General features: G+C 42.7%; 1 protein-coding gene and 2 long non-coding RNA genes across 5 annotated transcripts in view; 1 reads left to right on the forward strand and 2 right to left on the reverse strand.

The window, feature by feature from the left end:
* Nucleotides 1–13: 13 nt before the first annotated feature.
* LOC128150631 (uncharacterized) lies at nucleotides 14–9,091 on the reverse strand. Of its 3 annotated transcripts, none has more exons than XR_008238128.1 (3): nucleotides 8,705–9,091; nucleotides 5,233–6,886; nucleotides 14–1,523 (listed from the first exon to the last, which is right to left on the reverse strand). It is a non-coding gene; the product is annotated as an uncharacterized LOC128150631 (long non-coding RNA). The 3 variants fall into 3 exon arrangements; XR_008238127.1 differs by having other exon boundaries at nucleotides 14–1,528; XR_008238126.1 differs by lacking the exon at nucleotides 14–1,523 and adding an exon at nucleotides 1,590–2,309 and having other exon boundaries at nucleotides 8,705–9,090.
* An 805-nt stretch (nucleotides 9,092–9,896) lies between these two features.
* Nucleotides 9,897–12,473, forward strand: TLNRD1 (talin rod domain containing 1). Its single transcript, XM_052807889.1, has one exon. The coding sequence runs from the start codon at nucleotides 10,639–10,641 to the stop codon at nucleotides 11,704–11,706; it is 1,068 nt and encodes a 355-aa protein (XP_052663849.1). The 5' UTR covers nucleotides 9,897–10,638; the 3' UTR covers nucleotides 11,707–12,473.
* Nucleotides 12,474–17,001: 4,528 nt separating this feature from the next.
* LOC128150998 (uncharacterized) overlaps nucleotides 17,002–24,121 on the reverse strand; it is a 43,917-nt gene continuing 36,797 nt past the window's right edge. The window contains exons 8-10 of the long non-coding RNA XR_008238256.1: nucleotides 21,810–21,951; nucleotides 17,885–18,922; nucleotides 17,002–17,239 (exon numbers count right to left, since the gene is read on the reverse strand). This is a non-coding gene — a long non-coding RNA (uncharacterized LOC128150998). The remainder of the gene's footprint in view (nucleotides 17,240–17,884; nucleotides 18,923–21,809; nucleotides 21,952–24,121) is intronic.

The following is a 24,121-nucleotide window of genomic DNA, read 5'->3' on the forward strand; positions in this document are numbered from 1 at the left end:
ATGGGATAGGAACTGGGCCCATTGCACCGAGTCTTCTGATTTTAACTAGCATCCCAGTAATACTAGGTTTTTAGAAGAAGACTTAAATAAAGCTGTTCGTTGACTAAAATACAACTCCAGAATGTCTGACCACCACAAAAAATTAAGAGATACGGCTTTTTCTTTGTACAGACTACTTTTCCATTATCCAAAACAAACCAAATAATAGACAGATTGATATCTGCATAGCCTTATTTGCTCTAGAGTCGTCACTTTTTTCCTCATGGAAGCTGTTTTCATTATAAATAGCACCAGCTTCTCCTTGGCCTCTTGGACTTGGGACTCCAAGAAGTTTAAACTTGGGAATTCAAGGGAGCATCACAGTAACAACTACTGGTAGATATGAATTGTGGTCAGGCTGATGGGTGAACAGGGTGCTTTTCCATTCCATTGGAAGCACTGGAGGGAGAGCAGGCTCAGAGCAGAGGAGCTAATTCTCTAGAGTGAACAACACTTCAACCCCAGTTCTGTTACTGTTCCATATAGTCCTATAATGAATCAGGAGCCCACTGCCCTAATGGGCACAGCATGCAAATACAAAACAAAAGCAGTCAGTAGGCAGGGACGTGGGTTCGGGAGGCTTTCCGAAGCCTCGACTGACTATTCAAATGGTAAGACGCTGAAGGGCTGTGTAGCTTGTGAATGCCAGGGAGACATGCCACATGAAGCAGCAGCTTGCCAAGTGCATGCATAGCATGAGAAACAGCAGAGGAGAATGTGGGATCCAAGATTTCAGCACCCTGATAAACAACCAGTCTGGTCTGCAACCTCCATACTGAGGGTTATCGTTTTATAACATTTCAGACATACTGCCAGTGCGCCTGAGAAACAGGAAGCAGGGAGACCATAGCTATTCATGGAGCTTGTTAAATGTACAGTAACTGAAACAGGGTTTTAGTCAAGTACCTTTCACAAAGCTGTCCAGTAAGTCACTAATGAGCACATTTGCTCAGTGATTTCTCATTAAATGTAATGAACATCAGGTATACTGATTAATGAGGTTTTACTAAAATATGTTTCTGGTAACTTTTGTTATTACTGGATCATGCATACATTCACTGGAAAGAAAATAAAGACTAAAGATTCAATCTTGGAATGCTGGACTTACAGCATATTTTCACTGAATTTCTACTGGGAAATATTTTCTTCAATTCTGTTCTCCCTTACTTGAACAAACCAAGCCAACTTTGACTTTCTTTAATATCTGGTCCTACATTCAGATGTGGATTTCCAAAGTAATCCAATTCCCTTTGGTGAGTGAACAAGTTGTTCAGTATATCCAGCACTGCACCAAACAACACTATACATCTCCTTGTCGTGCATATAAAAGCTTTAATTTGAAAGGGAGATATTTTTCATGCTTGGCTCTGACCTTGCAGCTATCTCTGTTTGGGCAGAATTCTCTGTCCAGGAAGAACTTGTTCAACATATGCTCTTTGTGGAGTCAGCTGCAGCACAAACACCTATTCAGCCTCTGTACTCTGCTGTTCTTTCCCATGCAAGAAACAAAAGCAATGCAGCTAGAAATACTTATTACTGACAGGGGCAAATTAAATTGCATTTTTTCTTTATTGAAGCACACTGTGTTTTGTTCAGAGTATCTATAGAATCATACAAATATGCTTTTTACAGCTTAAGCATTTTTCATGTTCCTTAACAGTTTTTATAGTCCTAGTAGCTAACACTATTATGATTACAATACAGAATATATCCGATAATAGATGGCTACTTTCATTGTAGATTGCAAAAGTAAAGTGTTTAAGGCTTTACCTTGTAGCTTCCCCTCTAGTCATGCTAGGGAATGTCTCAAGCTATGGCTATTATTTCTGCTTCTACAATACGCAAATTTTATGAGTAGTACTTTCAATTATAAAGTTACACCTTATCAGAAAGGCAAATCTACCTCCCCCTGTTGATGTAAACTGTTTTCATTATTAAGTAGGGCTGAGTCAGCAAGGCTTCAGGTTGTTCTAAATTTCTGTTAATGAAGTTTGGGATTCTCTCTTTTTTTTTTTTAAATATAACTTACATTTTTGGAACTATACTTGTGCAAAATATATTTCCCATACCATTATTTCTTATGAGTTAGGAGAAGAATGTGCATATATTTTTAGCTGCCAAAAGCTCTCTCAAGTCTTCGCTGGTGGAGGGTTTTTGTGTGCAGTTTTCTATTTTAAAGTGGATTCTCATTCATCACATTTTACTTTTCTTTGCAAATAGAGTACAGTAGGGTCTTAAAGCTTGTCCCTTGACATTCCTTGGAATGAAACCTTGGAAAGAACAAAGAACTTTTGACTTCATCAAGGAAAGGGCAGTGCCGTCTTGGAAGGACATATAGACAATTAAGAGATTGAACTAACAGGATCAGAAGATCAGCCTGAAGCATGCAGAAGGGAGAATGAACATGCAAGGGCTACCCTGCTATCAACACGTGCTGTCTCTGGAAGAATTAATTCATTTTAAGAACTCTACTAATACAAGAGGATGGTTTATAGTGGCTCAGATGAATGCGGTGTTGCAAAAGGCAGCCTTTTAGTGATTACTTTGAGTATCTAAAATGATTGAGGTCTGGTGTACAGCTGTGCTCTTTATACAGCCCGACAGGCATTAGAACTGCTTTTGCACCTACCAGCTTAGTAAAGGACCAGGACAATATTGTGTTAAACAATACAGAAGACTTGCCGAGTAACAGATCCCAGAAAACTTGAAGCAAGTTTTGAGATGACCCAGAATTGAGAGTATTCTTACCCCATTTAAAAGCATTGTCATATGTTTTACAGAATGTCAGCATATTCTGAGTTACTTTCAGTAACACATTCAAAATCAATGTTTTCATAGGTCAAATTATCTTAAGTACCCTAAATGCTCCCCTGCAGAGACAATCTAATGCATGAGCTCTCAAGCAAAGACAGTGCATGTGTTATTTCAGACCTCTAAATGCCATCACATTTGGAGGAAAACTTGAAGAATCGGACCCGAACATGTTATCTTTAAAAAGAGTATTTCTAAATCTCAAGAAAGGAAAGAAAATATGCTTTTTAATACTGTTACTAGCAAGCAAAATATGCTGTCATCTAGAGCACAAAGATTTGAATGAGTCAGAATAATTTCAGTCCTCAAATTAATTTCAGGCATAAAACAAGCACACTCACTTGCCATCTATTAAGAGAACGCAGATTTTTGTTCTAGAGCTAGTCAGACCTTGAATTCCTGGGTCCAATTTGAAAAATTAAGTCTTTATTCAAAATTCTCCCAAATTAGGGGTTAATTATTGTAATTTGGACATGAAAATCTGATTCAGGTACTAACCTTGAAATTCAGATTCTGAATTCAGTCTTGACTACAAAATAAATCTTTACCCTAACTTTATGTTATCCTGCGCATGTGCATTTTATAAATTAAAACTCATTGACTGAATGGAGATGTTTGACAAATGACATGTTAGCCTTGCATCATTACCTATCTGATCAGGTTTGGGGAGGGGGTATGACGCCTGACTTTCTAGTCAGCTGCAATAAAGCTGTACACTGTAATCCTTAAATTCAGAAACACCACAGAATGTTCCTGTTAATACTCATCTTACTGCAAGAGTCACTACAAATCTGTGCTGGTTAAAACTATGTACTAGTTACACAATTTAAAGTTACCCTATTAAGAAAAGAATTACATTAAATCAATGTCAAAGAAGGTTTACACAGTTCCCACAGGAATTCCATTTATAGTCTAATTTCCACAATCTAAGTGAAATTAATTTTGTAGTCCCAATTTAATTTTAGGTTTACAGGTCAGTTTTGGTACCTACATCTAATGTAAGTAATACATTACACAAACTTCTGATGACTTAAAGGTGCTAGACTTAAACCGGTAATGGTCAACAGCTCTCCTCATAGAACACACAGGCACAATGAGAAAAGTGTAGGATCAGAGACTCCTATGAAAACATCTATTACATTTCTCTCATGATATATATTAAAAAAAAGGGGAGGGAGAGGGAGGGTGGAACCCAAACCCTTCTGTAAAGTATTACAGCTGCACAACAGAACATACTACCGAAAGTGCAATTCAGGAAGGGTGGGCCCTTGCACATTTTGTTCAAAATACTGTGCTCTCTTTTGATCTCAACCCCCCCCCAGACATAAGAGTCTCAAGGGAGGGTCTTGGATTCCTGTTTATGCTGGACCATTCTAATCAATAGCATTTACCACTCTTCCATTAAGTGCTTCTGAGTTTCAAGCCAACTGACCTACAAACCCGGCCCTTCTTCCCTGCTCCAGGGAGGGAGAATGGCCACAGGGAGCTACGTTGCACCTAATGCTCTCCTAGGCACTTGCCTCATAAAACATGAGGTGGAGGGTGGATATCCACATGTGTAGATGGTAGATAAGAACATGGAGCAGAAAGCCATTGCTGGCTGCATCAACATAAAATATGGCACAGTCTTCCATTCCATGCAAGAGGAGTTTTATAGCTGCATTTTCCTTTTCATAAAAACGTGTCTCTTTTCCATGTCAATGTATTAAATATCCATGGTAACAGCAGGGGACAACCAATCAATTATATATGGTAAGTGGTGAAAACAACAGTACAATAAATGGTGAATAAAAGGACAACAAAATAAAAACCACTTTTCTGTATTCTCTTTCAGTTGAGCAACAGGAGCTGACCGGTATTTTAGACATAACTGAGATATTTACATTGCTGGTATCTGTGTAATAAATTTTTTCTTACCTTTGATACTGTGTTTCTGACTATGCCATATTAAAAAAAAACAAACCCAAACCAACAAAAAACCCTACATCGAAACACCAAAGTTAAGCCTGTCTGTGAAAGCCCACCTATTATTCTAAAAGCTACTTATTAATACACAAAATAATTTTCAAAGAAAAAACAAAACTTGTGACTGTGCTTGCATTTTGCTGTTGCAAGTGACCAGTTAACTGTTCCTCCCCATCTCTAGCTGTCTTTTTTTGCTACGCACAGACCAGTTCTCAGGTTGCATCCCCAGTGTATCAACCATGATTACCTCTGCAGACCCGAGACAGACCCAGACCTTACAGTTTTAGTCTCTTGTGAAGTAATGACTCTAAGTACTGACCACAAAACACTTACTTAGCACCAAACCATTTAAGACAAAATAGATCTTAACAACAATAAAACAGTCAACACACTTGCCTTTCCTTCCATATGACTTACCATTCCATTCCTGCAAAAAGGCCCAGCTTTTTCCAGCCTCTTCTGCAAAGTCTACCTCTGTGTTAAATTATTTCTTCCATCAGTCTCTGCCAACTTTATCATCCTCTGATTTTTAGTTCTCAGCCTGACAAACCAGCTGCATCCCTCAGAATTGGAGCTATCGTTCTTGTAATTACCACCTCATGGGTTTAGCCACATATAGCTGACACAGGGGAACCACTGAATTGCCTTTTATTCCTTCATCAGCTAGCTCCCTATTAAGTTAGATCGATACATCTATACAGGAAAGTAATATAAAGTAGTATAACCCATTGTATAGTAACTTCCTCTCACCAACCTGGCCACATACAGTGTTCATAAAATTATTACAACTTGGTATTCTTCAGCTATTACTCAACACTGGCTACACTGGCAAAAATCGATTCCTCCTTCACAAAAAAAAAAAAAGATTTTACTAAGCAATAAAAGGGCCAAGTCCTGTCAGATGATTCAGGAAAGAAGACTTCAGCCTCCAGTTTCTGTTGTACTAAGCACAATGCAAAATAAAGATCAATGTGAAGAAAGAAGGGCTCATACAAGTAAGCCAATCTTCTGTACACTACTAAGCCACATTAAAAAGCCTTTTAATCCCTTGTATCTGAGAATGCCTGCTGTTTTGAACCCCAGAGAGTTATTTCATTCAGACTCTGTCAGTGAAAGCTTTTTAAGGCCAAGCGTGGCCACCTGAATTTCATGTCTTCTAAGTCTTTACGCCAATTCAGAGAGCTGCCCAAGTCCTGCAGGTCACCTTTGGACTCAGCAGCCATGAAATAAATCGGTACGCACACATTCTCCTTCAGAGAGATGTGCCAAAGACTTATGAAGGAAATAATACCCACCCCAAACATCACCAAGTAAAAGTTTGCTCCTAAACCACAGATACATCTACCCGACCTCTACAGCATGTATCTAGCTGATCTATTCTACTCAAATTACCAGACCCAAGAGAATCTGCCTTCAAGGCTGCCTTTTAGAATAAGACTATGTGTTTATGGTCAAATAATAACCATGGTAAATACAGACCGTGGGTGATCTTGAACCCAGCCAGGCCAGGTGTACTTATGATGCAACAACACAGTCTGTAGGAAGGTTCTAACAGGCAGCTGCTCCAAGAAATGCCTCTTCCATGGTGCAACCAACCAATTAAGGTGGTATTTTCTACATTATTTTTTCAAACAGTGAAAGTCAGGACACTCTTCATCATACATTTCATATGCAGAAGAGCTGAACACCCAGGGCTGCTACTGGAGGAAAATGACATTTGGCAAGACTGCCTGGGAAACCATCCACAAGCAACACCTACGACATGACAATAATTACCAGTTCTGCCCCTTGCTAATACTGAGGCTGATAAGCACTGGATCAGTCTTGTGGACAGATTAAAGGAGCTCAAAGAATATTTGCTTTATATTATAGCAGTTACTAAGAGCTTTGGTGGCCCTGTCAGCTGCTAGGAACTGCCATGGGTTAAGGCCTAGCTGTGTTTCTGGTGTGGGCAGCTGGGAGGAGGGCTGGTGGAGGAGCCACAGCAGGAACTGTCCAAACCAAGGATCTCTCCGCTTTGTCCTTGGGGAATGGCACAAATCATATGGAACATCACGGCAGGCGGCAGCATCTATAAATGGAAACGATTATTAGGTCATTTAACACCTCTTCTAGCCAGGGGTGAGACCTACGTTTTCTAAAATGAAAACTTTCAAACCCTAATTAAATGTAGTCAATCCTCATTAAAAATAAACTAGGTTAGTATTTATGAGAGGCATTCCTTGTGCTACATAATATCTCACTGCCTCATTTAAGGACATATCTGAAAATATTTTGAAATACAATTCAGCTGGCTGCTTCTGCCCATTGATTTTTATTTTTCAGAGTACTCTGAAATCATTCCTATTTATAGTTTTGAAAACGAGTTGCTGGCAGTAAGCCAAAATTGTTTAGGCCCAAATCATGACCTTCCTTTAAACTGCTATAATCTGACTCAAGTAAACAGAATTTCCCTCACACTGTTTCTGTGAGGAGGGATGGGTGGAGAACTGCCGTATTTTTTCGACACACCCAAAGACCAGTATCTGCCCCTTTCCTCAAGCCTGGCTCTACGGAAAGGGTTCCCGTTCCCCCCCCCCCCCCGCCCCCCAGAAGCATACATCCTGTTAACCCTCCACTTCCACATCTGTAGTCATCCTGCTCACGTCCCGCTCTACAAGTCCATAGAGAAGGCCAAGGGTTCCTCTAGCTAATGGGTGAGAATATGTACAAATAAACTTGTCTGAAGCTCTTTAAATGTATGCAGTCTATTAGACGGGCTCTGTTTGTGCCAGGACATCGCTGGATCTGGCCTGCAAGTGAGCAGTCTGGTCCAATTCTTAGTTATTTCAAGGTCACTTATACCCCTGCAGTAGTATAAATGTAGCAGGATGTTAACGTAACTGTGAATTGGGACAAATGTATTTCTAGATTTCTGTAGCCTGCTAAATGCATTGTAAATGCCTAGAATTAAGAGGCTAACTTAAAAAAGGAAAGTCTCATTGAAAGAAGCAAAAGAATGTTATTTAGCTGCAGCTTAAGCTGCAGCAAAATATGTAGCAAATGGAAGATGTGGTTTCAACATGGACCCTGATTATTGAGGATTATGTTGACGGAGATACTGCGTAACAGGAGAGAATCTGATGCGTGGGACGTAAATATTCTCATCACCATCGTTTACCAAACTATATATTCCCTTTGGAAGCATCCCAGGCAGCATTAAACCCATCTTCTTAGAACTTGTTCCAGCCCAATTAGTAATTTTAATTTTATTATTGTTTAATGGCATTTACTTGAACGCCTCAGAGTTACTGAGCCTAACATCTTGCTTTTGACAAGAATCATCTAATAAAGTTCTTGGTGTGCTGCAGATTGGAAACAGGCCACAGAAAGTCGGCTTTGCAGAGGCTTTCCGTACACAGTTCGCGTCAGCAGTTTTACATTTTCCCTGCTAAATTCTAACAAATGGTAACCAGTCTTCAGAAACAATGACAGAAACATGAAAGAAACATACTAAATTCATTTTCATTGGTTTAGAAAATGGGTCAAGACCAGCGCTGAGGGAAGCATCTCTATGTAAATACAGATGCAGTAATCCCCCGTACCATATTTACAGCACCAATTACGACTAGCAAGAGGTTGGGCTTTTTAACTACATCAGAGCAAAGCCCGCCGAAGCCCCCCGCTGGTGTAAGGAAGGCCCGCTGTCTTTAGCGCCGTGAGACCGTCTTTGGTCCGTCACCGTGCCGGCTGCAATATGGAACGGATTCTTCCACCTGAAGCGCGACAGTCCGCAAAGGGCGCTCGGTGCCGCGGCCCCGGCGCTGCCAGCCCGCTGCCCTGCCCTGCCCTACGGAACCGGGCCGAGCAGTGACAGGAGCCGGAGTTTTGACCGGAACGTCGAACTTACCTGGCGGGCCGCCCGGGGCAGCAGGCCTGGCGGGCGCAGCGCGCCGCGGGAAGCGGCACCCGGGGCGCCGGTGCCCCGGCGGGCTGGGGCGGGGGGCGGCTTCTCGGCATCTCCTCCGTCTCCGATGTCCGACTGCGCGACGCGCTCCCGCCCAATCGGCGGCCGCACCGGCCCTCCCGGGCTGAGCTCATCCGGCTGCCCCTCTCCGGCTTCCCTTTCACTTTCCTCCCACCGGCCTCGCCTCTTCTCTTCTCTTCCCCTCCTCACCCCCCCGCGCTTCCCCCCCGCCGTCGTTTATTTATTCATTCAGCCCTCTCTAATCCCGCGCCCGGCGGGGACGGGGTTCGCCTGACGTCTGAGGGGAGGGGAAGGGAAGGGAGGTGAGGTGAGGGGGGGGGGGGCGGCGGCGGCGGCCGTTGGGGACGTTGGCCGGTGCCCGGCGCGGGCCCGCGGCCGCCGAGCGGGCGGTGCCGGCCGCGGCACGGCGCTGCTGCCCCCTCCGCCTGGGAGGAGCGTGAGGCGGCGGGCGTGGAGCTGGGCGGCGGGGGGAGGGCAGGATTTAAACGAAGGGCGGTGACACCGCACAAAAGATTTCGATAGGCTTAAGTGAGGTTACAGCAAAGGCAACGGGGAGGGGGGAGCCTCCCTCAGAGCCATGCAGCGTCTGGCTGGCAGATCCGCCGCAGCCGCGTCTTCCCAGTAGTTTGTCTGAAAGCCTGAGAAAGGGAATTTAAAAGAAGACTTCCTCCCCCCTCTTTTTTTTTTTCTCTTTTTTTTTTTTTTTCCCTGGGAGTTGGCGACTCAGCCAGAAAACATGGCAGGAGGACCGCAAGGCCGGGCGGGTCGCAGCATCCGCGGCTGTAGCCCGGAGCCACCACCCTTGTTTGCGGGAAGAGCCTAAGTTGGTGCGGCGGCGGCCACAGCGGGAGCCGGGCGAGGAGGGGCCGGCGGCGCCGAGTCTGCGGGGCCCTGGGCGAAGGGGCATGGACCGCGGCGGCGGGGAGCGAGCTCGCAGCGGCCGCGTGAATGATCGAGGCAGGAAGGAGTGAGGCAGCGGCAGAAGGAAGGGGAACGGATCCCGCGCGCCCGCCCCCAGCACCCGGATCCGGTGGATCTTTTTTTTTTCCCCCCTCTCCCCTCTCTCTCTTCTTTTTTTTTTTTTTTTTTTTCCCCCCTTCCCCCCCCCCTTCTCCTCCCGCGGCTCCCCTCCCGTCCCGGTTCCCCGCGGCGCCCCCTCTCCCCTCCCCGGCCCGGCGGCGGGGTGCGCGGCGGGGCTGTGGCGGCGCGGGGCGGCGGGCGGGCCACACCCTCCGCGGCGCTTCCTGCGAGCCGGCGGCGCGGGGCCGCGGCGGGCGCGCCGGGGGCGGCACATGGTGCGCAGCCGCCGCCCCTCCGGCCCTCGCGAGCTGCGCCCGGCTGGCGCTCGCCGAGCGGAGGAGCCGGCGGCACGGTAGCAACTCGGAGGGCTGCGCCCCTGCCCCAACTCCGTGCGACTGCCGAGCGTCTCTGAGGTATTCCGTCTCGTAAAGGGGAACTTTGCGCAGGATCCCGCAGCCGGGAAGCCGGCGGAGGAGGTGGTGGAAGGGAGGGAAGCCAACGTGCGGAAAAGAAAAGAAAGAAAAAAGGAAAATATTTTTAGCCAAACGATGCCGGAGCGGGGCCCGGGGGCTCCCGGCGAGCGCCGACCCGCCGCGGGAGCGCCGTAGGAGCGAAGGGTGGCGCCGGAGCGGGGCGGGCGCCCCGGCGGAGCTCGCTCCCCGCAGCAGCGGCAGCCCCGGCGCCCAGAGCCTTTTCTTGCCTCCCGGCGATTAATGGAATGATGTTGCGGAAAAGGCAGAGCGATCCTGCCGGGCTCAGTCGGGACTGCTCGGGCGGCGGCGGCAGAGGCGGTGGCAGCGGGGTAGCGAGCGGCATGCGAGTGCCCCCCCGGCGCTATGGCTAGCGGTGGCTCTGGCAAGTCCAGCAGCGAGGTGTCTGGCGGCGGCATCCCCAGCAGCGGTTCCCTGCAGAGGAAGAAGCTCATCTCTATCTGCGACCACTGCAAGATCAAGATGCAACTGGTGGCTGATCTGCTTCTGCTGTCGAGCGAGACCAGGCCGGTGAACACCGAGAGCCTGTCTGTCTTTGGCGAGTCCTTCGAGAAGTGCAGGGACACGATCATTGCCAGGACCAAAGGACTCTCCATCTTGACCCATGACGTCCAGAGCCAGCTCAACATGGGACGCTTCGGGGAGGTGGGGGAAAGCCTGATGGAGATGGGGGAGCTGGTGGTCTCCCTGACCGAATGCTCTGCCCATGCTGCCTACCTGGCTGCAGTGGAGACTCCGGGGGCCCAGCCTGCTATGCCTGGCTTGGTGGATCGCTACAAGGTGACCCGATGTAGGCATGAGGTGGAGCACGGCTGCGGGGTCCTGAAGACCACCCCTTTGGCAGACATGAGCCCTCAGCTCCTGCTGGAGGTTTCTCAGAACATGTCCAAGAACTTGAAATTCCTGACAGACGCCTGCGTGCTGGCCAGTGAGAAATCCAAGGATAAATTTGCTAAGGAGCAGTTCAAACTCAGTGTCAAATGTATGAGCACCAGCGCCTCTGCCCTCTTGGCGTGTGTCAAGGAGGTCAAGACTTCACCCAGCGAGCTGACCAGGAACCGATGCGTCTTGTTCAGTGGACCTTTGGTGCAGTCTGTCTACGCTCTGGTGGGCTTTGCCACTGAGCCCCAGTTTTTGGGTAAAGCTGCCACCATTAATCCAGAGGGCAAAGCTGTGCAAACTGCCATCCTAGGAGGAGCCATGAGTGTGGTATCTGCTTGTGTGCTCCTGACCCAATGCCTCAGGGATATAGCCCAACACCCCGAAAGTAGCACCAAAATGAGCGATTACAGGGAAAGGTTGAGGAACTCAGCTTGCGCCGTCTCGGATGGTTGCAACCTGTTATCTCAGGCACTAAGAGAAAGATCTTCACCCAGGACTTTACCGCCAGTGAACTCCAATTCTGTGAATTAACCCCCACATCTTCTGTTTAGATCCCAGTCATTGCTAAAGGAAAATAATATCCCACCTCCTCGCCCCTTTTTTTGTATACCAAAGAATTTGCTTGGATGAGCCCCATCCTTTGATTTCATGTGGTGAAGAAGCAGAACACATTCAAACCATACGTACTAATAAAGGTAGCCAGTTTTGGCTTCTTTAAAGTCAAGCAAGTATCTGCAGATAGATTTTCCTTTATTCAACAAGGTCTTCACACAAATGGTAATAACTGTTTCAAAGTTTTTTATATTTGGGGAGGTGGGGGTATCTTAAAAAAGGAGAGAAAAAAAAAAAAAGCTTTAATCGCGCTGGGTGCGGTTTTTAGAGTTTGTCTTGTCTTGTCTTCCGAAATTTCCCTTCTAAATTTTACTGTTCGGTTGTGCAGGAAAAAGGTTACCTCAGTTCTCACTCATTTAAAAAAATGAAAAAAAAAACCAACAACACATAGATGATGGATGTAGCTACTATTTTGTTTGTTTTTGTTTTGTATGACTTTTTTTTATTTTGCATCAAGTGTTAGGTTAGAAGTGCATTTGGTGTGTAGGAGTGGAAGGACTGGAGGTTGTGATTATGTTTTCCATGTGTTGATTTCCAAACTGGGGGAAAAGCTACTGTGAGTGTTTAAACAAACAAACAAAAAATTACACTATAACAAAAGTGATTTTTAATTTTTTTCCAATGTCAGTTTTTATCTTGCATGTACTGGAGTATTTATTTCATCTATTAAAATGTTATGTTTCTCAGATGTCTTTCTGTGAATCTCTTAATACTTGAATAATTGAACAACTAGGCCTGTTTGCATTGTATGTCATTTCCCCCAGGGAATGGGTGGTACAAATGTTACTGTAGTTCTAGACAGCAGCATACAGGCCTCAATTCAGTTCTTCTATTTTCATAAATACTGTCCCTCCCCCAGTACTATCCCTCCTCCTCAGGACACCTCTGACAGAGATAACTCTGTAGTTGTATTTGTGGAAAGCTGGACAGTGCTGTAGGCATTGGGATTGCTCTGTCTGCAGAGTGCTGCTGGTTGCTGCAGTGGCATAGGCTGGCTTTGTTTGCCTTTATCAGCATTCCGTGTTAACTTTTGAGAAGTTTTGTATTTTAACTTTTGCAGGTGTTGTGAGCCATCTGTGTTAAGTTTGTGAGTTTCCATATCAATTTATTTCTTGAAAAACATGACCCTGCTGGATAGCCCTGTGTGTGTTGCATGTGTCTACTTAGGACTGTGAAGGTTTGCTGGAGTGGGCCCTTTGATTCCTCAGAGGTTTGTGTTGGAGCTCCTCAGTACAGATTTCTGTCAAAGTAGTCCGAGTTTGATGTTGTAGATAACAGGAAAAATTAGCTAACTTTTGAGGCCCAGTCCACCTCCAGTTGAATTCCTTGGGAATTGTGAGTGAACCTTAGGGGTACGCTGCAGTAGTTCCCATAATTGCAATGGTGATTTTTTTCAGCCTGGTCTTTGTGGACCTGTGGGATCTGTCGCCTTCTATACGTTCCATGAAAGGTAAATAGAAGAGCGAGTCTTCGGGCTTTGTTTGTCTGCCCAGCTGCAGTGCATAATTGGATTTTTTTTTTTATAGGTCTGCAAATTGAACAATGTTGAAAGCTATTGGAGAATGTACCTTAAAAATGTGGTTACCGTGGTTTGAACCTTTACTGCACAAGTACTGTCCTATTTCTTCCTTTGAATAAGTAAACCTTTTGGCTTGGGATATGGAACAGTCCTGGAATGGTGAAAGGTCTTCCTTTTATAGCTTTATTGTTTCTCTTGCATGTGATGCTTTTACTTAATTTCAAAGGGGAGTGAAACATTACTGCGTCGTGGACAAATACATCCTGTTGAAGGAGATACAAGCTAAGCTTATATATCCGTATATTCAAGGTTAGAAAAAAATAATTCCTTGACTTAAGTACAGTGGACCCCAGTATTAGGTTTTGTTTATTTTTAAATGAAACTTTTCTGACTTCAGTGAATTGTATGATTAGGACTTCTCTTTGTGAAAAATCAGTCCAAGCTACATTCCTCTGGGGTATGGTTTTCTCACTGTGTTATATCTCTGATGCAATACAAGCCTAGCAGTATACGCTGCAAAAAGGCACGGATGTCTGCATCTGTGTGGTACCGGATAAAAGTTTTCTCACTATTTTTTCATAAATAAATATTTATTTATCAAAACACGCTGTTCTACCTTTGAGTTAGATGCCTCCACAGGTATTTCCTCAGCAGCTCTCTCACATGTGCACACACACACGTTTTCCCATCTGGATGGCAGGAACAGCTGTAGGACTCCGGAGGGATTCATAGGAGGCCAAGGCCATCTCCAGGGAGGTCCTGTGCCTCTGTAGCGTTTGCGTTTGTCTGTTCAACTGTCCTTTCTATCATCTCCCTCGCTTGTAGCGTGTCTCCGTGGAAGCCAAGATACTGTTCCAATCTACCCTTCCTTCTTTTCCACAGTTGCACTGAGGGGAAGGAGGAAAAAGGGATTGTAGCAAACATAATGCTTTCAGGATGTACTATCTTGTGTGGCTGCAGACAGGAGGTGAGGAGCTGGCTCCACCCTTCCTTTGCCTCGATCCTAGATGGTGCAGAACTTCGTGTGGGACGTGCGGAGATGGTGCTGAGGAGGCTGCAGGGCAGTGCTGCTCAGGGAGGGTACGGGTACTGGGGTGGTATCCTTTAGCTCCAGTGCTTTTAAGTTACTGTGACCTACATTCATGAGGCCTGCTTCCAGCTATAAAGTCGGAGGATTCTGAAGGGCAGCTCTGCAGCGTGTCTGACAAAAAAAAGTAACGTCCCACTGGCTCCTTTGATGTTTCTACTTAATAATTTTTGGTGCTGCTGAACTAATTAGATTCTTTTTGATTCATTTATACATTATTGAGGTTATATGGATCACAGTGCAGCCTCCTTATTACCTCTGCATATGAAAGGCAATATGTTATTAATGATGACAGTGCCGATTTTTGTTGTGGTAAGACTTTGTTTTAAGTGGTTTAGTGCAATTTTTGTTTTAACAAGGATACTGCAGATTCTTCCCCCCTTTCTGATTATATTTTGAAGTGAAGTACATGCATACATATATAAATAAGTATGTATCTTCTTTTTCCTTTTTTAACACTGAAAGAAAACAAACTGCTCTAGATCTCCCTTTGCTTTTGAGGTGTGGGGGGTTTTGGTGGATTTTATAAAATAAAACATGAAATGTAGCCAGGCCATGATTTTAGTTAACAGGCTGATTAAAAAAAAAAAAACAAAAAACCAAACAAAACATACACAAATAGTAAATTCACCAAAGTAACTTACTGTAATATTTTAAAATAACAGTTATTTTCACACTTCAAAATGTTCAATCATTTCTTTCCAGAGTAGAACTCATACAAAGGGAGCCATGCGCTCCCTGGCCTCAGCTCAAGAGCGTATCTGTCAAAATCTGTGCTATTCATATAATTAGCACAGCAAAGTTTAAAAAAAAAAAAAAAGAAAAAAAAAAGGCTCCATGCAAACAAGTACAACTGTTTTTATGCACTCTCAGTAAATGATTAATAGGAAAAAGTCTATATATACATATGCACGTTGTGGCATTTTCTGAGCTGAAAGAGTGTGGTTCCACTACTAAGCGTGAGCATATAAAATGCTGTAGTGCCACATTTGTAAAGACAATGTATATTGCAATAATTTATTTGGAATGTATTCCTATAGAATATTCTGATATAAGACATTATTTCAGTAGGTATATTCATGTTGCTCGTTTACTTTGTACTCTCTGGGACAGAAAAAATACGTAATGAACTAGTTTTCAGGGTGCAATTGCAGGCCCCATCGAGGTCACCGATTATTACTTGGCGTCATACTTTAGGCCCTTGTTGCCCAAATGCTTACACCATTTAGGTCAACAGGTAGTGTCACTATTTCAACATAGGGTTAGACAAGCATGAGATGTGTTTTCTGATCTAGAACCTTGGTGATTTTGACAAAAGAAAACTTAATATTTCAGGGTGCTTATATCACATATGTCATAGATCTACTCTAATAGTGCTTTTAATGAAAGGGTTAACTTATTTCTAAACACATTATGCAATGCACATTTATAGCCAAAAATAACACTATCCCCACCAGAAGAGAATTAAGCTTATTTTTTAAATGTAAAAATTTTTTAACAGGGAAGAAGTTGTCACTTTCGTATTGTCTGTGAATTTGATACTACCCTTTGGTTGCTGCTTCATCATAGCAAAGTTCATTACTGATTTAATACAGCAGCTGAATCTCCGAATTTGAGATCGGACCAATGTGTTTTCTGATTCTAAAAAAAATAAGTTCTGTAAGACAACCACTAAACTAGCAGCAAAATGCTATTGAAAAGCAAGTACACTCTTTAAGGGAACTTGCAAATGTAAATCCATGTTATTTTTCAAAACTAAGAAAAAAAAGACCATGGGTCAGATAATTCCCTTCACTTTTTACCACAGGAAATGATCAAAGTAGCAGAAAATCTGCTCTTTTTGGCCAAACTTCTGTCAGAGACAGAAGGGGTCGAGCCAACACATGGTGTATGCAGTCTTGCAGCAAGAGGGGATGTGGCTGATGGGAAAGGAGGCGGAACCAGAGAAAATCTGTAGGGTAATACCTCCTATTAAACCCACAGGAATTTTCCTATTCTAGATAAAACAGAGGCTGATCCAATAAAGCAAATCTCAAACAACGCAACCTTTCTTTCCAGGCTGTTAGACGCTCGTGAATGAAGATGTGAGGCTAGGAGCGTTTGGGATGCTCTGCATCAAGCAGCTGTATTGCTGCAGGGAACCAAGGGCCTCTAGAGTTGCCCTAAGATATGTAAGAAGTATAGGCAAAAATGTGTACCTGCCAGAACAGTTCGGTGGGAAATGAAGGGGTTGGGTTTTTTTTTTCTTTCTTCCCTATCAGGCTCTTTCTAGACTTTATAAGCAGAAGCAGATGGTAGGGACCAGTACATTTTACTTCTTTGTTCTTGCTGCCTGTGAAAGGTGCCAGATGGGCAATGATAAAGATAGAAATTCTCTTCCTGTAGCCCAGGGATAGCAAAAATGCAGAGCTTCAAGGCTGCCCTATCCTCACAGGATCACCATAGCATGTTTTTTTTTAGGCCCACTGCTTTTGCTCTTTGACTTTTTGCCACGAAACTGACAGAAAATCCCAGTGGCAACTTGACAGGGGCATCAAGACCATTAAAATATTTCACGTAGGACACCAAAGCACTGTCAGGTTTGGATCATTCACAAACGGGCCAAAAAATATACAGGCTAGATATGAAGTGCAAGGCTAGATCCTTCATATGAATAACTTGGAAAATTAAATACTATCTACTCTGAGAGGTGTTTATTTACTTGGGAATTATGAATTATCAAAATTTTTGTGTAAGAGTAGTTCAAAGGTATGTTTAACATAATTAGCAGCAGTATTCTGAACCATTTTCTTAATGAAGATGGACATCTATGGACATGAAGGGCCTCATCCATGACTCAATGAAGTCTGTAATTAAATATTAATATTTTCCACAAACTATGTTAAAATGTTAGGGGTCGTTTCATGTTGCAAAGCAAGGAATTATATATTGATTTTCATTAATCTGAATCTTTTCCTAGTACTGGTTTTATTGTACTAGAGTCCTTTGAACCTAAGGGTTTTTTTGTTTTGTTTTTTTAAAACCACACAGTGTATGATGCTATATTCCGACAAAGTCAAAAGCAGCATTTCAAAATTAATGCAGAGATTCCTGGGGTCTTTTGTCAGCTTGCCAGACTCTTGTTGCTGTTCTAACTTAATTTTTTATAATTTCCTTTTATGTTAATAAAGGCTTCTTGTGGCTGTAAAAGTTGAAGTTGTCTTAATCCATAGACAGCCTGGTTCTTATGTAGATACTATTTAGATTATTTAGAAATCCTGCTGGTTGCCAGATGGAGCTCTTTTGGGTTTTATGTTAAATACTTGGAAAGCTAAATAGCTTGATTTTTCTCTCCTCCCTCCCTTCCTCCCCCAGCAAAATAAATAAATACTTGAAAAGTGATTACTAACAAGTTGCTTAACTTCAGTTTTAAAATCAAATTAGTTTGAGGTGAAGTGACTGCAAGTATGAGATAACTCGGAGTAGTCGGGTTTTGGTGAGGTTTGACTTACCTACCAAGATTTCAAACCAACATATTTTCTCCAGGTTTGTTTGGGCAGCAGGAACCTGAACTTTAGACTAAGGATAGAGAATCCTGAAAAGCGTAGAACACAGCCCTGACTCCTGCAGTAGCGTTTCTTACAGGATCTGGACTTCAGATGGAAACCCCAGGATGGTCTTGGACTGCAGTGGCTGTTAAGATTGCTGGAAATAACTTGAAGGGTGTGGTTCAGTGGTATGCTAGGCTGCTGCGAGCCGCTTGTATCCCTGAATTAGTTTAACTAGCCTTCAGATGATCGAGAGTCTCTGCAGTAGCTGCTGCGTCGCTCGCCTCCCTGCTCTGAACGTTCAGGTGAGCCAGTGAGGAGGAGAGATTTGACATCAGGTTCTCCATCACCAGCAAGGAGCCTTGAGGTTTTTCACAAATCGTACCGTTGGCACTGGGAGCCCATGCAGATGCCAGGGCGGACTCATAATGGGGTGGTTTGAAACTGCTTTTATTCCCCTGACCTTTGGGGTGCTTCACTCTTCAGCTCATTCAGTCAGTTGAGTTCACAGGGTCTGCATTAGTGTGCAGAGCAACAGCAGCAGAGCCAGGCCAGGTCTGGTTGGCCTTCGTCTGGATTTTAGCAATTGCGAGGCTTCATTTGGTTGAAATTCAGACAAACTGCTGAGTCTAGGAATGTTTCTCAAAAGAGCAGTGCCTGTTGGGCACTGTGGCATTGATGAACTGAGGGACCTTCTGTTTCATACTCAGTGTATACAAGGTGTTCCTCCAGTTCATGCAGAAGGTGCTTGGGAAACACTGGGAGTCAGTGTCCCACTAACGGTAATTCTGTTGTCATCAATTGCTAAATAGTCAAGACAGTAATTTTGGCCTCCAGGGTTATGTTTTTAAAGTACAGAGTAAAAAAAATGCCGTTTCCTAGTCAATTTTTTCAGTATGTATTGATTCTGTCTGGTTCACATTAAATATAGGAAGTCTCTTGAATTGGTAGGCATGCTGTTCAGGTGTACTTTGGCCCCTGTTTGCATTCTGAACACGCACACTATGGAAAAAAGTGAGAAAAGTCAGGTAGATCCATACGTGCAATGTGACAAATTATAGGCCCTGTAGCACTTCTGAATTGGCATGCAGTTAATGCTCTGGTCTTACTTAAATGCTTCAAATTTAGTCAATGTTTAAAAATTTACTTTCTGTTTAAAAATTTACTATGGAATAAATCTGTTCTGGCAATGTTAGATTCATAGTTCAAAAACTTTATCCCCTTTTATCATCTTAGAGTAGCTATTAGTCTGAAGCTTTTCAATCTCAGGGTCTGGCTTAAAAAACAGAAAGGAAATTGAGGCCTATATTTCAGTTTTCATATTTTTGAAAGCTTTAAAGCTAATGGGTCAACCTATTTTTAAATTACAGAGCATGGAGAAATAGGGGGTGTATTCTTTTTCATGTTGAAGTGAGCTATTGTTTCTCTGCTCATAATGAAAAACTCACTTTTTAGAAACTCATATTGGTCCTAGGCATTGCAGGAAGATCTGTGAGTAAAACTATCTGCATGAAATTTCCTTAATACTGACTTCAAACATGAACTCATTCAGAATCTGTAATCTTGTCCTCTCTTGTGACTGTCATATTAGAGGAGTTTGTCCCAACAGCCTGTAAATGGAGCTGGTAGCATCTGAGCAGGCTGAAGAGCAGTTGTTGAAGTGAGTGGTACAAGTTCCAGAGACACATGAGTACTATCTTTGAAACTTCAGAGATAGGCGCTGCTGGCTAGGGCACTGCAGGTTGTAATACTCATGAAGAGTTACAGTGAAATATAGGACTGAAAAAAGCTATGACTAAGAGAGGTTTGTTTCAAAGTGAGGGTGCAATTTATAGTTTTTAAGGAAAAAAAATATTTGGTCGGAACTGTAAGGGTAGTTAGGGGCTTAACTCCCATTGATTTGCAGTGGGAGCTATATGTCTGGATGTTTTGTGGACCTGGTCATTTGTGATGAACTTTGAATCCCTGTGGGTTTAAAATTAATTATAGGATGTTTTGGTAGAGTTTTACTTAAACTCTATAAAGCTAGGAAATTTGCAGTTGAAGTACGAACATGGGCCATAATTCTGTTCTTACCATCCTGACCTTTCCACATGGGTTAAAAGTTCTTGTTATCCTTGCATATGCCCTGGCTGGCAAGCAGCCAGAGGCCCAACTCTACCCCATTTGTCTTTTATGGTTGCCAGGTGCCAGCATCGTGCATCTTACCTTCACATTGGAATCACAGATTTCATCTGCCTCCCTCTACCCTCTGCTCCTGGTGCAACACCCAGATGTGGAACAGAGATCCCTTTGTACTCTGTGCATGTTATCCTCATACAGGCCATGTACCTAAAGACAGTTCATGCTAATTGAGGTCCAGATTGCATTAGAAACATACCTGTTCTCTCTGTATGCAAATTCCAACTACCTCAATACCACATACAACCTTTCAAAATAGGTTTTGAAGAGTTGCCTGTAATCCATATTCCCTGGAACTGTGTTTCACACACAGTTTGTCAAAGAGCTCTAATGCTGTTCAGAAGAAAGGGTAATCTGGCTTCAGGTATTTATGAGGTGTTTTTTACTTGGGGGGTTGGCGGGTGAGCTGGATGCCATGAGATGTAGGTTAGTGGCTGCCTTAAAGTTGTAGCAGCTCTAGGTGCCAGTTTCCCAACAGAGTAGCATTTGGGCTTTGTGTGGCATTTTCTCTCTCTCTTTCAATTAACAACACAGTTCTGCTAACATTGTGTATTGAGGTAATCTGCAACTTTGAGTTCAATAACAGAGATGTAGCACCTGGATTTACACTGCTCTGTAAAATCTATTTATTGATGGATCTCCTATAACTTTTCTATATTGGACCCTGAGGCTTCTTTTAAAATTTCTTGTCTTGCCACAGGTTTTTTGTTTATCAAAATTACCTTAATTTTCTCTCCAACTGGAAAAAACCCCCTGACACTACCCCCCCCCCCCCCCCAAAATCCTACTGGGTCTGTTTATCTAATTCCCTGCCTGTCTGCCTTTTATGGACAGTTTCAAGATAATTAGATGAAAACCACTTTCTTTGAAAAATAATTTTACTCCTAAATTTCAAAGTCATAGTCTGAAACTTGTGAGCATTTTGTTTTGTATGTGATTAAAACCACATCTGTTCGTTGGGGTAGAACAGAGGAAAAGGAATGCTTTTCTGTCTTGGTACATAAGATAACAAAAGGCCAAATGTTCTTCTTTGGTTCGCTTACATGATTGTACTGTAGTACACAAAAAAAGCCTGGCTGCATCAATATTGCAGGTTTCGGCACTGAGTATCCTTTTGATTACAGGCCCGGCACTTCGCAGTCACTTGTATTGGGGAAAAAAAACCCCAACAAAACAGTTGAAGGACCCTGTTAGTACATTATAATGTTCTGTGTTACGTTTGTTTTTGTTTAAGACAAGAAAGTTCAAATCAGAATTATGCGCCAATTCTTTATAAGATCCCACACATTTGGCAAAGGAATTGCATTAATTACATCTTGTTTTCTGTACTGTGTTACTACAGAAGAGAGCACAAGCTGCACTTGTAAGGGGATGAAATAATTCACTCGCATCTTTGAAGCCTTTGCTGTATTTTTCCCTTTTCCTTTGAAAATAACGGTGGGCTGTAGAAGACTTTCCCTGGATGATAAATATGCTTTGCAAATGTACAATGGTGCTCAGAAGCTTGAGTAAAACAGACTTTTAAAAACTGGTAAATCTATCTGATAGAAAAATGATAAAAAAGTCAAAGTACTTTTTCAAAGCTTTTCCCCGAAGTATTGTTTTAGCCATAGTTTTACCTGTTTTTGTTGTTACATTCATTTAATATTACCGTTGGACATTTCCTCCCCTGTGAGATGATTTTATAAGATGGACTGGTTCCACTTACGGAAAATGCAGTTGCTGACTGGTTTTGGATCCTTTGTAAGGCTGTGATCTGTGAGATGTTGCATGTCCTTCCTTGTAAGACTGTGTTTTACTGAAGTGATCTGGAGTTCACATGAATCACTAACATCCAGGGAAAATCACTCCTGTCAAGAGAAGAAAGCATAAAGAATTTTCAGAGCATGTCTATAGGAAAATTCTGTAAGATGGACAACTCTCTTTCAACAACTCTCTGTCTGAACTAGCCCCTCTTCCTTAAGAATATTAATTTAAAATTAATGAGAGTACTTAAAGAATTTCAGCTGCCAAAAAAATTGATAACCTACACGATACGTGAAAGCCTTCCTTCATGTTTTGCTTCTGTTCATAGTCTATCTAAAAATAACAGTTTAAAAGTATTTTTATGCCAAAAAATAGCAGGGTTTTTTTATCAGTGGGGAGAAAACAAAAATCGGTTTTCAGAAGTGGACTGCAAAACAATCAATATCCCTTTTGCTCATTAGATGCTGTGTAACTAAGTTATTCCATTGCTTATTGCACTCTAAAATACCTTTTTACTGTTGATTTGCATCGACATCCTACAGTTTTATTTTAGAAAAGCGCTCAGCTTGTTTATGTGCTTCAGTCCTATCAACTGTATATAAATTCTTCCTCGGAACTAAATAATCCTGGTTAATGATAGAATGAAAAGATACTAGATTTATTTCTAAGGGGAAAAGCTAGCGCTTTGCATAAGTCGGATTGATGATAAGTTCAACCTAGTAATTTTAAGACTGTTGCATTTGTAGTAGTGTGTTTGAGGACTCTTACAAGCCTAAAGCATATTATTTTCAAACTTTATCACCATTCCAGGGAGTACAGAATTCTCTCTCCCAGACCAGGTTATTTGGGAATTAAGCCTTTTAGAATATGCTTAGCAAAAATGATACTAGTTAGATCTGGTTTGCAGGGTGAGTCCTACCTGCAGATACAAACCCGGGATGTACAGGTTTAGCATGTTGTGAGGGGGGGGGTTGTAATGCTAGTCAAGAACTGCATTACCTGAGATGGGGGTATCTGGGATTTTTCAAAGAAACACAAATTTTTATTTTTTACAAGTGGCCTTTTAAATTTGTTTTTGTGGGTGAAAGCCCCAGAAGCTTTTTATGGTGATCTCACCTTTCTTTAGTTCTTCTCAAATACTTCCATTGGCTTTTTTTTTTTTTAGGTATTTTCTAGATACACAGCAAGTACCCTGTGCAAATATGACCCATTGATGTTGGTAGCAAATCAGCTCCTGTTTTCAGCAGGGATAGAGTTTATATCATGATTCTCTTCACTGGATAAGTTCTTTGTCTCTAGCATCCCACCTGGACTGTTAGTCTTTATGGATGAACTCTGAAAACAATGAACTTTGCCTTGATCTCAATAAATGCTGTACCCATACGGATTCTTTCAGACAGGTCAGGATCAGGTATGGTAGATGCAAGTATGAAGTATACAGGTATAAACACACACACACAAAGGGGACTCCTAAGACTTGATGTTTCTTCCCCACATGCTTCTCTACAAAATAGTGTGTTTCTTGCTTTCAAAGAATAATAAATACTGTTGGGAAGACAGAGTCTGCTAGAAAGGCAGTTAACCATTAAACACGGGCCCTGGATAGACAGCAGATGTACCAAATCACTACTAAATACTTATTAAATACTAAGTACTTATTAAAGTGCTAAAAATCTGCATCAGAATTAGCAGCTAGCTAAGACCTTCCACTTATTAGCAGGGACCTACATGGAAATGTATTTGATAATAAGGTAAATGCTTGTCGTCATCATGCTTTGCTAGTGATTTTGGGTCTCTGCATGTTAGGACTAGGGAAGAAGGTGGAACCTTGTTTGGTAAAAAAGTATAGATCAGTTCTTAGGAAAGAAAAAGGCCCTTCCAGAGTTAGCTTGGATTAATGCACAGGGAGATGCAGCGCTCTGATGATTAAGGGATTTGTAGAGCACTGTGAGTCACAGTACCTGTTAAGGGCACTTGGGCCAAGTCTACTTACAGTGAACCTTTCTTCCTCATCAGAATGAAAGCTTTATTGGCTACCCCTAGGCTATTGCATATCATCGTCACCTTTCCATATGTGCCTTTTCTAAAAGCAGAGATAAAAAAATAATGCACCTCTTTCCCATGAAATATGTCCCACCAGTCATCACTTTCTTGTTGCTGTCTTAGTCCTGAGCATGGTGCTATGTAATACTGTCTAGTGATGCTTTACTTTTGTCTTGCTTTTTGCATTGTCACTTACATATTCCTTAGTGTACATCATCAGACTAGGAGCCA

This window comes from Harpia harpyja, chromosome 14, assembly GCF_026419915.1.
Source record: "Harpia harpyja isolate bHarHar1 chromosome 14, bHarHar1 primary haplotype, whole genome shotgun sequence".
Classification (NCBI taxonomy): Eukaryota; Metazoa; Chordata; class Aves; order Accipitriformes; family Accipitridae; genus Harpia; species Harpia harpyja.

What these genes read in the sequence shown, in the direction of transcription:
- TLNRD1 (XM_052807889.1), top strand. Translation starts at nt 10,639, where the DNA reads ATGGCTAGCGGTGGCTCTGGCAAGTCCAGCAGCGAGGTGTCTGGCGGC.